Source organism: Cyprinus carpio, chromosome A9, assembly GCF_018340385.1.
Source record: "Cyprinus carpio isolate SPL01 chromosome A9, ASM1834038v1, whole genome shotgun sequence".
NCBI classification, from domain to species: Eukaryota; Metazoa; Chordata; class Actinopteri; order Cypriniformes; family Cyprinidae; genus Cyprinus; species Cyprinus carpio.
In genome coordinates this window covers 22,867,931-22,880,534 of record NC_056580.1, presented here as the reverse complement: position 1 = coordinate 22,880,534, position 12,604 = coordinate 22,867,931, and the positions used below count along the sequence as shown (strand labels likewise).

The 12,604-nt window shown below is 34.6% G+C and overlaps 1 protein-coding gene across 2 annotated transcripts; it reads right to left on the bottom strand.

Annotated features, from left to right (window-relative positions):
- Positions 1-2,903: 2,903 nt before the first annotated feature.
- Positions 2,904-11,387, bottom strand: LOC109095780 (signal transducer and activator of transcription 1-like). Of its 2 annotated transcripts, none has more exons than XM_042764179.1 (23): positions 11,291-11,387; positions 9,932-10,059; positions 9,655-9,799; positions 9,443-9,538; positions 9,271-9,360; positions 9,030-9,108; positions 8,775-8,869; positions 7,864-8,015; positions 7,446-7,604; positions 7,155-7,247; positions 6,950-7,009; positions 6,828-6,857; positions 6,416-6,506; positions 6,274-6,312; positions 6,114-6,197; positions 5,925-6,023; positions 5,702-5,837; positions 5,543-5,598; positions 5,148-5,242; positions 4,459-4,598; positions 4,183-4,368; positions 3,625-3,691; positions 2,904-3,543 (listed from the first exon to the last, which is right to left on the bottom strand). In XM_042764179.1, exons 2-23 carry the CDS (start codon positions 10,057-10,059, stop codon positions 3,516-3,518), a joined length of 2,148 nt encoding a protein of 715 aa, XP_042620113.1. In that variant the 5' UTR covers positions 11,291-11,387; the 3' UTR covers positions 2,904-3,515. The 2 variants fall into 2 exon arrangements, with proteins under 2 accessions (XP_042620113.1, XP_042620112.1); XM_042764178.1 differs by lacking the exon at positions 11,291-11,387 and adding an exon at positions 10,822-10,974.
- Positions 11,388-12,604: the final 1,217 nt, after the last annotated feature.

Here is a 12,604-nt window from a genome sequence, read left to right as displayed (position 1 = left end):
TCAGATGGCATCAAAAGATAAAGAGCTGAAATATATTATTTCAACACTTACTTATGAAGACTTGGAACAAAAGGCACGAGTCATACAGACTACTGTTATGATCAGTGGTCGAACTGTATGTGGGTCCTGTAGCTAATTTTACATAATAATTACAAAATTTGTCTAATTTTTAAAAAAGGTTTTAATTTAATGAAAAGTTAGCCTTATTAAATCAACTATTACTTGTAAGCTTTGTTTTCCTTCTTGGGATTGAAATGGAGGAATAATCAGCATTACTGATTATTAAACAATATGTTGCTAAATGTGCTTTTGTGTTGAAACCTTGTATGGTTTAGGCCTGTCATGGATAAATAATGATGACAATAAAACCACCAGTAGGTGGCAGCAAGCCCCTGTTTTGATAAATGATTCATTGAAACACATACATAGATAATTTTTTTTTCTTTAATTGCTTGAATTATAAGGTTATTTTACCTGTATTCTAATAGACTTCATCGCGCAGTGAACGCTTTTGGACATGTTTTTGTTTGGTTTTTGCAAGGTCGATGACCCAATAATATCAGCTCTCTCAATCCCTCACAGCTACACATAAAGCACAATAACATTATGTCAGGGGAAAGTTTTTAAATTCTAATTAAGGAAAAATCATACATTTTCTGTTGTCTTCTTTTTAAAAAATTCAAAAGTTGCGCTTGAACCATTTTGCGTGAAAAATTACAAAAACTTGCTTCCACTTGTGTGCAGCTTGTTACAGAGTCCTGATTGGCCAATTGCCCTTATTTATGAATTATCTCAAGTACATAATTTTAACATTTGCATGATAAGTTTTACATAATACACATTATTAATCCAAAGGGGATGGTAAGAGGGGGTGGTTTCGATGCTTTGTGTCATTTTTTTTTTCAGCCAGGGGGATGCCATCACCCGCATCCCCCCTCAATCCGAGCCCTGGTTATGATACTCTTTGTAATTTTGGAGCTTGGCAGCCCATTCATCGATGAGTGTCGTCATATTGAAAGGAGTGACTCACTTTTGGATGTGAATGTCCTTCAGAAATTCACCTTTTTAAAGGATGCTATAATGCGACCACTGTTCAATATAGCATTACAGATAGATGCTACTGAGGAAAACTGCGACTTCGACCCCACTCCTACAGATATTAATATTCATGAGGCCTAGCTTGCAGCTAAATTTACTAACCTACCTCTCTTTTTATGTTTAGGTCGGCAAACATTTGTCCAATGACCATTTCCTCCTGTAGGCTCTCCTTTGTTGTGTGACCCTTTATGTCAACCTCTACTAAAAATATAAATAATGATAATATCCACTAAACTGTCCTCTATGAAACATTTCTTCAAAATTAAATCGCAAATATTTAGGTCCTAAATATTTAGTTAAAATATTGTACACTTTTGAATACAACTGTGTGCGTTGTCATTTGATATCCATTATTTTCTTTCAGAATATTGCTCATCGCTCTGATGATTTGCTTTCTTTAAGTCATACTCATATTGCAGATCTGCCAAAAATGGAATGTTCTGTTCTATTTCCTATTGAAAAAAGGCAGCTACTGTAGTGTAAGTTTCAAGAAACAAGAAGTCTGTTACAAGAGTAATTTAAGTCTCAATGAATTAATGTGAAAGTAAAGTGCTATTTGATTAAGATACTGTACCTGCACATTCCACTTCAGGATGTTTACTTTATGGTCTTTTTTCTTGTTCCATCATACCACCCTGTGATGAGACAGTTTTACTTTGAACACAATATCAGACTTGTACACCAATGAATGTCTCTACAAAAACTATGTTTTTAAAAAAAGGATGAATAGCATTGAGAATCAATTGCCTTCTCATTCAGGGTGCTGGATGATCATAGCCATGTGAACAAGATATTTCTCAAAGTGCTCCTATTAGGAGAAATTTGTCCGAAGTCAGTGCTACACAAAATAAAATTATATTTATTATATCTTCAATACAATATTTAGAGAAGAGAACAGAGCAGAGAGACATTGTGTACTGTAGGCTGTTTTGTTTTGCTTTACCAGGAAGTTGTTTCACTAGATGAGAATCATGGTATGTATATGCTTAGAATAAAATGCTACCATACTACTTCTACAAACATAGATATTAAATAAATATGTTGAAGCAGAAATGAGTACAGCATTTATTTCAATAAATAAATTAATTAATCAATTGTCCCCATGACTTAAAACTGATAAAAATAAATAAATAAATAAATAAATTTGGAAAAATCACAGATACAGAATGCAGTCACATGATTTGATTTATTTATCTGGGATTAGTGTGTAAGGCAAAAAAAAAAAAAAAAAAACATAAAAAAAAAAAACATCACAACATTCCCCAAAAAAAAAAAAAATTCTCATTTTTCAACAATGCTTTTTAATGGGTTAAATTGGATTGTTCTATCCATTATATGATTGCTTTAAAGTTCAGCATAACCTAATTAACAAGTTTTAAACTATTATTAATTATCCTGTTGCACATTTTGAGCATTAAGTAATTCTTCATTGAAAGTTAAGCTTGTAAATGCATTGAATTAAAAAATAATAATAATATTCAGTGTGTGGATTATGAAATGTATTGATCAAATCTTTTAATAAATAATGAAAATACCCAAAGAAATAAAAATAAAAAAAAGCAAATAAAGCATTTTTATTTCTTTGGGTATTTTAATTATTTATTATTTTAAATTTTATTAAAAGATTTGATCAATACATTTCATAATCCTCACACTGAATATATTATTTTTTGGTATGTCGTTATTTATTTTTGCAGTCCTATTTGGCGCCTGTCTTTAAGCTTCATAAAGATTTCCATCAGGAGAAAAATATGGATGAAAAAGAGAAAACTGCTGTTAAAAAAAAAGAGCATAATACATGAATATAAACCATTTAATAGTCTTTATTATTACTTCACATTAAGTAACACTGCCTGTTAGACCTAGCTTGGATCTGTATAGTATTGCTGACTGTAAAAGGACTGTGTGTGTTTGTACATGTGCAATTAAGGCATTGTATGTATGTAAAGATATTTTGATGTGCAAAAATAAATAAGTGCTTCACAAGATGGAGAGGGATATCCTTTTCACAAACAAATGTCTTCACAGAAACAGCTTTTCAGAGTATTTGTATATATCCATTACATAAGTATCTTTATCTTAGAGACTGGTAGTACACAGAAAATTAAAATCCATGCAACATGCGAGTTTCTTTAACATATGTTCACATTTTTATATAAACAACAAACAAACAAAAAGACAGGATTACACAGTTGTGGAGAATAAATGTAGTCGAATTCTTAACACTAATTTAATACAGAGAAAAGATAAATCATTTGTGTATCACTATTTGTTTCCATTATTCATTATAGACATCTGTGTACCAGATACAATATTTCTAGAAACAGATTCATCTTCCTTTATATAAAAGCTCTGGATTAAATTTAGATGCATTGGTGGAGAAACGTTCCTCGTATCAGTTTTGCCTTGATGTGCTCTTAACACTTACGGGGTCTTGAAAAAGGTCTAAATAAGACATGAATATTGTTTTCAGTAACAGGAATATATATTAAAAATAAAGTAGAAAAAAAGAAAAGTATTACTTACTCATCTGACACAGAAATAATGCGTCTGTCTAAATATGGCTTGATAGGCTTGTCTATCTCCATCTCTTCTGTTTTTGAGGGACAAAAGATTAATAATGTAAGGTATGTCGATATTGACAACACACATGACATGGTCTCTAACATATTGTTAAAAAGTTCCACTAACATTTTTCAACAGCAAAATCCCCAAATAGTCTTTGTGAACAGTATTGTTTTCTACCATGACAAAATAGAAATTTCTTATGTTTTTTCAACTATTTTGCTTGAAAAAATTTAAATAAATGGTTCAACATTTTGTTATTTAATGCAATGACATAAATATTTTTAAATGTGACTATAGTTTTTCGGGCCACTTTATACTGTAAGAATATATACATTTATAATATATTAAAATATATACAATGTATTTATTTTGTGTTATGGTTATGTTGTATCCGTAAGATGTGCATCATAGCCTTTTGTAGCTGGTTATTGACATCTGTTGTTTCAGTCAGTTTTTCACTCAAGTCTCACCCTCTTTTTTTTTGAATAAATGAATGGTTAAATAAAGAAAATCTACCATCCAAGCTGGTATAGTAGCGACCAAAGGCGTCATCTTTTGGGATGTCTGGGTAAAGGTAGATGAGGGGGTTCACCGGAATCTTCTCTGCAGCAGTGAGGGTGTAGCTGCAGATGACGTTAGGCAAGGAGATGGATGCCAGATCTGTTTTAGTGTAGGGCTTCACTGAATGTGTCTTAGGTTCTCCTGTATTTGATGACATTCATTCACGTACATTAAAAGACTGCCAGACAGAAACTAAATAAATGAAATAGTCCAATTCAAACCAGCACACACCGTCCTGTGAATACTCCACCCATGTGATGGTGATTCCTCCGTCTCGACAAGTTTCACTGAAGTGCAAAAGGAAAGTGCCCGGGAGTTTGCCACTCAACAAAGCCCTCTCTCGATCTTTACTCAAAAACCCTATGATATACCTATATATGTGAAGAAAAAAAAAATGCAAATAAAAATTGCAGATAAAATTGGACTGGATAAAAATGCCTATGTGCATGGCAGCACAGTAATATCAATTGGATTGTAGATTTAGAGAATGGAGGTTTTGGCATATTATCACTTTGTCTCGGGTTGACAACATCTTACATATTTTTGCGTGAAATCAGATTTTCAAAAGAAAAAATGTAGGATGGGTCTTGATTTTATCTATTTGGAATGCTTGGATTGTGAAAAGTGGGAGTTATACATCAAAATGGAGCAAGCAGAGGCAGAGTTACATTTTGGAATAAAGCAGACTGATCAATCGTACACATTAAGACCAGAAAGATGTATTATGAAAAATATGGGGTGGATGTTGATTTCATGTTGAATGTAGAATTCTAGGATTTAAAAAAAAAATCTACAATAATAATAATAATAAACATTGGCTGATTGTGCACATCTAAAATGGAACAGATTCTAATATATAGCTGACAGATCATTCCAGCTCTCGATGGTACAGTATTTGTCTGTAATGTTGGAACTCTTACCCATCATTCCAGATGTTGAGCAGATGTCTTTTAATAAGGTCCAGAATTCCATCTATCCACAGCCAGAACGGTAGACCCCTCTCATTAGGAGACATCTAGGTGAAAACACACAAGTTATGTACTCTACTTCCATTTGATTAACTAAAGCATGGCATTGCTTTGTCAATGTTGTGACAATATTTATTGCACTTCCTTTTATAATACAAATAATATTAAATATATTCAGTTAGTGTCGAGTGAAACCCCAGCTGTTCTTTGAAAGATCAGGTACTTCCACAGTTTTGTTTTAGCAGCAAATCATGTGGTGATAGCAGAGAAACAAACTAAAGTGATGTTGGTTAAAGAAAGCGAAAGTAACTTTCCTCTCTTTGTTTTAACTGTTTCCATAAACTCACCTTACAAAATGTATTCCAGTTGATGAGTCCTTCAGGGTCACCTTGGGCTTCATGACCTAAAAAACAGATGCAAAAAAAAAAAGTGTGCTAAATATAAGAACTATGAGCATTTACTCAGTCCCATTTAAAAAAGGTAAAAGGAAGCACAAATAAACTCACCAAGAAGTTTGTCGGCCAGCGTTCTCAGCTGCTCAGAGTTCAGCGCTCGTTTAGTGACAGAAGAAAACTGCCAGCTTAAAACCTTTGAAAGCTGTTCCCATTTCACTGGTGGAGGATTCAAGAAGAATGTCAGATTCTGAGAGAGAGAGAGAGATGGACAGCAAGAGTCAGAATGGAAACCTCAATAGAGGACACAAACATTGATGATGGGAAATGGCCATACGTGGGGTTCACTGCAGAGTATGTTGTACCATAAGATGGAGCCCCAGGCACTAGGTAACTGATTCACATGGGAGATCACCACAATAGGGAGTGATGTGATCTGTTTAAATACAGTAAGTAAACAGGTGTGGTCAGCATTCCAGTTGATATGTCACAATTGGTACAATAGTTACATTTCAGAGTACTTTACCGATAAATCAACACACAGTTCTGGCTGAATGAGTTGAGTTTCAAAGTGAAGTATGTGCAGCTCTTCAGAAATGATAAGAGGGGTCTGTAAAGAATGAAAAACATCAGCGATTCCTACGGTTCATTTTATCTGACATGACTGTATGTGTATTTTATCCTACCTCACTGTTTCTGTTGCTACATTTCATCTCTTTTAATTGCTGTGGTAATGAGAGGGAAAGAAAGATCAACAATAAATGTATCATTAGACATTATATTGTATTTATTATGTGCAGTAATATCTGTTTGTTTTTCACATCTTACTAAATGACGAAATTCAGCCGCTAGACATCCACTGGATTCCTCTAAGTTCAGAACTTTAGAAAACGTTCCTAAAATGTTGAATTTCCTACATCTAGGACACCAGAAAACAGACATTCAGATTATTTGAGCTTTGGAGACATGCATAAAAATGCTAATGGTGTTCCTTGATAAATAAGAAATTGTTTAAATATTTTATTCAATTATGCATTTCAAGCTCATTATCTTCTGATTATTATAATGATCGATGTGTTACTGTACAGTAATATGATTGCAGGTTTGGACTTTTGTCAAATGCAGATGTTTTTGTGGTTGATGAGTGCACCACAAACTATTAAATGCTGGAAACTTCTACTTATGTTATGTATTTAAATACATTCAAAAAAATCAAATTTCTTTGTAATATGTTACATACCCTTTTATTGTGTCTTTCTCTGTTGAATCTCTACAGGGGAAAAACAAATATACAGTATGAATACACAGATGACAGAGAAGTAGATAGATGGATACTCGGACAGATAGAGAGATTTTTCTTACTTGTCAATAGAGACTTTTATTTTGAGTTGACAGTTCAGTTCTGGGAGTTTGACTAGTGATCTACAAAATATTAAGATATTAGATTTTAGATACACATCGGCATCACTGAAATTTCACAATCCTTTTTTTTTTCAGATATTTACCATCAGTTAAAATAAGTGACATTACAGTGTTATTGACGGTAACTTACTTCAAAGAAGCTCACCTGATCTTGACTGTGAATTGAATTCCTGTTTTTATCACCAAGGGTCTCTGAGGATGTGTGGGCATACAAGGCTGTCTCTCCACCACAAGAGAACTGAAAGACACATCAAAATCACTGCTATCCTGTTCATGACTAGAATCTTTAAGAAGTGACGCACACCACAAAATATATTCAAATTCCCCTTTGAATCTATAAGCCCACAAATCCTCCCATCAGATTTTTTTTTCTACAGCTTGTGCTCTACATATAAAGACACAGGACGGTATGAACGGTTAAGTTGTTGTGTCTCACTTTAATAAAAGGTTTTTGAAGAGTGAAAGGGCCTGCTCATCCAGCTGGCTCTTGCCCAGAGTGAGGGGGTCGTTGTTGTAAGTGAATTTCTGCACCAATTCCTGAATTTTCTTCAGCTGCTGACGGATCTGCTGGAGACATTCTGCCACTGCTGTGAACCTGGAGCACAATTCATGTATTAGCTAATTATAAAAATAATACATCCATACCATGGATAGCACCAAAACAAACAAAAGGACATGATGGCTCATGAGACTACTGTACACTGGATATGGAAATACTTTTATTAATGACCCTCAGGAGCAACCAATTATTTTTAAGGATTTTTCATATCAATATAAAATATTTATTTTATATATTTTTTATGATTATTTTGTTTCCAGCTGCATTACAAGTCATTTTGAAGCGAGGTTCTCACCAGCTCTGCAGTTGGTCCAAACAGGCATTGGGCGGCCCACCGATACAAGCCATCTGCTGTCTTTTCTTCCACTCCGGTAACTCTTCTGATACGAGTGAGAGCTGGATCTGCTCTGCTACAGTCAGTGCTTTAGCGATTTCTTTTATCACGTTCTGCACACATATACATGCTATATTTAAGAAAAAATATGATACTGAAAAAAACTGCGACATTAAAGCCACATTGAAATCAACACTGACATTTTGCCCTTGTAATCTTTAACCAAAATAACTTCCCCACCCGATTGTAATGACATCTCTTTTCTCTGATTACACGCTTACTGGTGTAAAGGTGGGACAAAATTAACGATCAAACAATCCAATCAATTACCGATGGACAAAATCAAGTGCCACTCCATATCTGTTCTTGTTTGAGAAGCCAGAGATGGTCTTATTATTGAGAGATATCAAAGTCCGCGGATACACCATTGGAGAAAGCGTGACAACAACTTGATAACCAGTCTTTAAATCATTAAATTTCTGTCAGAGTTGTGAACAGAAATGATTAACAAATACCATTAACTGAATCCTACCTATCGCAATTTTTTTTATGTGACTTCTCACTTTTTATTGGGGTAAGCTCTAAAAAACAGATCAAACCAAAAATGAATGTTACATGCCAAACATCTTGAAGATTTGCTGTTTGATAAGCTGTTCTCCCACAAAGCAGTTTATTCAACATAGTGAAGCCACTCTTTCGTTTAAGTCTTGTGTTACACTTTTATGTGTTAACCTTGGCGGCTTTGGTTAATTGTCACAACAGAAAAGAAAAAAAACTATCAAAAAAATTATGTTTTCCTAGATATGAATATTCTTGAGCTCAAACTTTCAGCTAAATCTGTGTAGAGGTGCACTACTGAAATCTTGACCTACCTCTCTTTTCATGCTCAGCCCAACAAACATTTGTCTAAGTGCCATTTCCTCCTGCTGGATCTCTTTTGTTATCTGGCAATTCATTTCACCTTCCACTGAAAATATAAAAAAAACAAATCAATTTCTCATTCATGTAAATTCACACCATTTATGTTCACATAGACTCTGTAAAAAGCACAATATTGATCAAACCAAGTACAGATATCACAAAATATGAGTTGATACCAGGAACAAAATGCTAAAAATATATGTCACCTCGACTCTGCAAAGTATTTCTCTTGAAATCATATTCATCTTGCGCATCCTCCAGAACCTGAATGTCCTGTTCAATTTCCTAGAAGCAAATAAATATTCCACAATTGCAGCGGTTTAAAACATTGTAGTTACTTGTGAGGTTTAGAGAAATCTGTGTAATTTAAAGCCTTTTTGTGGTAAAGACCCAAAAGGATTCAATATGAGCTCGAAAACCTTATCATTATTCACTGAGATGGTTTACCTGCACACTCGTTTTCAAATTGTTGACTTTGTTGCTCAACTGATTTTGCTGTTCCATCAAGAAACTCCCCTGTGACGAGCCACCTTTATCCTAAAAGCAAAATTACTAAGATGAATGATAAACACGTGTGCAGGTTTGAAATGACAGTTGTAATGCGAGACTAAAGCCTTACTTGAGTACTAAGTGCAGTTTCCAGTATCTTTCTCTCTTCATTCAGAGTGCTAGCTATGATCATAGCCATGTGAACAGGATCCTCCTGGAAGTGCTCCTAATGGGAGACAATTATTTTCATTAGATCTGCCATTTTATATTAGAATAATGAAATTAAGGATATTAATGTATACTGAATGTAATATTCTTAGAAAACAATATAAAAAATGGCACCTGTAGGTTACGCTTAATTTTGCGTATGTTATGCTGTAAAAGGAAGTTGTTCCCTAGGTTGAGACGGCTGTAGTGCTCATCCAGTTGGTTCAGGAGTTCATGGAAGCGCAGGGTTGCCAAAGATACATTACTCGCAACGGATTCCCTGCAACCAACAATAATGTGTCAAAGATGTAATGTTTTGCAGCAATTCATGATGCATAAATTCAAATGTGCAACTGGACAATACATTATTAAATAAATAAAAAATTAAACAATAAATTAAAACAATTCTCACCAGTCATGACTCTCAATCCATTGACTGAGATACTGTCGGATCTCCATTGGAAAAGCCTCATCGTAAAGCTGGTCAACTTGCTCTAAATACAGAGAGTCCAGCAGCTGCAGCTGGTTCCACAGTGTCATCTGAAGATATAAAATCAGACTCGCATATGAAATAGTGTAAGAGCGGTTACGTGCAACATCCTGTTTACATTTGTCTCCTAGCTCCTTGTTTCATGAGCAATTGTATAACATTAGGCATTAAGCCAATAATAATAATAACAATAATAATAATAATAATAATATGTGTTAGAAAAATGCATAAATATATTAAATAATATATAAGACTTTCATGATAATACAAAAAATAAAATTGCAATATATTAATAAAAAAAATTGTTAATAATGAAATAATATTAAGAGTATTAGTGCTGTGCTCATCTTTTAAAATCATTGACCACTGTCACACTAGACTTGTATTTAGACAGTTTTAGACTAAATATTTAAAAATGTCATCAAATCCTTGAATTCAAGTTCACCAATCTTGGACTTTTTGATCGCAATTTTTTTTTTTTTCGCATGAGCTTGTTTTCGCTTTCCCGCATTCGCAGGATTAAGAATGGAAATCAATAGAATGAAAAGTGTAGTGTGACCCCACCTTATAGCAGAGCAAAATATAATTTTAGAGATTTTTAAATGCTTTTATTCTATGCTATTGATATTTTCACATCCATTCTTTTTTTTTTTTTTTTTAAAGTTGCATGTAAAAAATGTAAAATAGTATAATATGTCTTATGCTCAGGTTTCATTCCAGTGTAAACAGAGAAAAAAAATGTTTTACATGGGATAACATTAGCAAAAAGAACAAAATTAGATAAAACGCTAGATAACATAGCAGAAAATTACCTTTCAACATAGAAGTTGGGTCAAGGCACAAAAGCAGTATATCTCAGGGTAAGTAGATACAAGATACAAGTAGACTAAACTGTTTATGCGTAAGACTTATATTCTCTTCAATGCCCTCATAATGGTAAAACATGAAATACTGACGCAGGTTACAGCCCACATTGGTCCTGTAGTCCAATCGGAATGCTGTAATTATCATATGCAAATACACCAGTGATGACAGCCAATCATTTTCTAATGCGTACGCTAAGCCGCGCCGCTTTAGCGAATGGCTGTTCTCAGTAAACGCGGTCCTCCCTTTACTGTCTAGCGCTTTTCAGAATAGGAACTGATGTGAAAACAGAAACTTAGCGAAACACTGGAATATTATTAAATGAAGTTTGGTAATTAGATAAAAGCAGTTCATAAAACTCGACAAAGAATTGATTATTATCTTAAAAGACAAAGCAGTTTCTGGTCCATTACTGACCTTATGTCGAAGTCTTTCACGCTGATACACTCTGGTCTGGGCGGGGGTTGTGAAACTCACGGCACAGCCACCAGGCAAGCACGCGTTTTCTGAGAAAGCGAGACCTAAACTTAACTCAGCGCAGGAATGAAACTGAGAAACGAAACTTGGATTTACGTCAATTCCCTATTATTTTACTATACGCCACTGGATGTTTTAAGGAGACCCCCTTACCCACAATACAAACATAGACGAAAAAAATAGACCCACAAACTCCAGGGGCGGACTTACCCATTAGGCAAAGGTAGGCGACTGCCTTGGGCCCCCAAAACCAAGGGCCCCCTAATGCTATTCATATAGGAGATGCGCATTAAGCGCGGACACGCGAAACGGTTGCTGTTTACGGTGTTTATGCACGACAATTGTCTGCGCGTCCGAGTTGAACGTGCTTCTTGTGTATCCAGCTTGTAGCAAAATAAAATTTTATGCATCTAAAGCTGACTGCCGCACGAGCGCGAGGGCCCTCTTTCCCAGCGCGCGCACACTTCTCTCTCTGCGTTCAGCGCGCGGCTGAAACGAGCTGCGCTTTCAGTAAAAACACTGATATGTTGCTTCTCTAATTTTACATATAAGTATAGCTGAAATCACAGCACAGCTATTGTCTTCAAGCTATTCTGTAGCCTATTTGATTTTTATCAGACGACGGCACGATTATATATTTTTGTGCAGATTAACTTCTCGGAAGGGAGAGCTGGTTAGTCTTAATGGGTCGCGTTTCAGTCACTATTTCATATTCATCCGGTTGTCTGACAACAAACAGTCAAATGTATCAATGAAAACAGTTTTGAGAATTTAGCTGCATCAAAATACAGTATGTGGCACAGAGAGGCAAACAAATGTAATAATAAATAATAAATGTACATTTTGCATGTTCAGAAGTGAGCTGCCCTGTCATGCGAAAATGCAAACAATGTATGTGTAAAGTGCTCAGTGCAAAGAAAGAGAAGTAATAGGAAGCTAGTATTTATGTTTTTTTTTTTTTTCATGTGTCTAATAGACATGAACAAGTTCTTTGAAAAACATCTATGACCTATGAAACATGTCTACTCTTCATGCTCTGTTAACTGGTTTCACTAATAATAAACATTTATTGCATAAATTAATTTTTGCATTACAAAATGCCTTAAAAGAAAGTGTTACAGGTGTGCATATTGACACAGAACAATGAGTTTTAAGATATGTCAGAGCAAGATATTTTCAGTTGAGACAGCTCAAACATGCATTTTAGTCTGGGACTAGCTTAAGCCTTGTCTGTGAAACCATGGGGAAAATATT

Excerpts from the sequence above, each read along its gene's own strand:
- LOC109095780 (XM_042764179.1), bottom strand. The coding sequence starts at position 10,059 with ATGACACTGTGGAACCAGCTGCAGCTGCTGGACTCTCTGTATTTAGAG. Across the intron at positions 6,198-6,273 it reads GTAGCAACAGAAACAGTGAG|ACCCCTCTTATCATTTCTGA; the intron begins GTAGGATAAAAT and ends CATTCTTTACAG. Across the intron at positions 5,838-5,924 it reads TACTCTGCAGTGAACCCCAC|AATCTGACATTCTTCTTGAA; the intron begins GTATGGCCATTT and ends TCTCTCTCTCAG.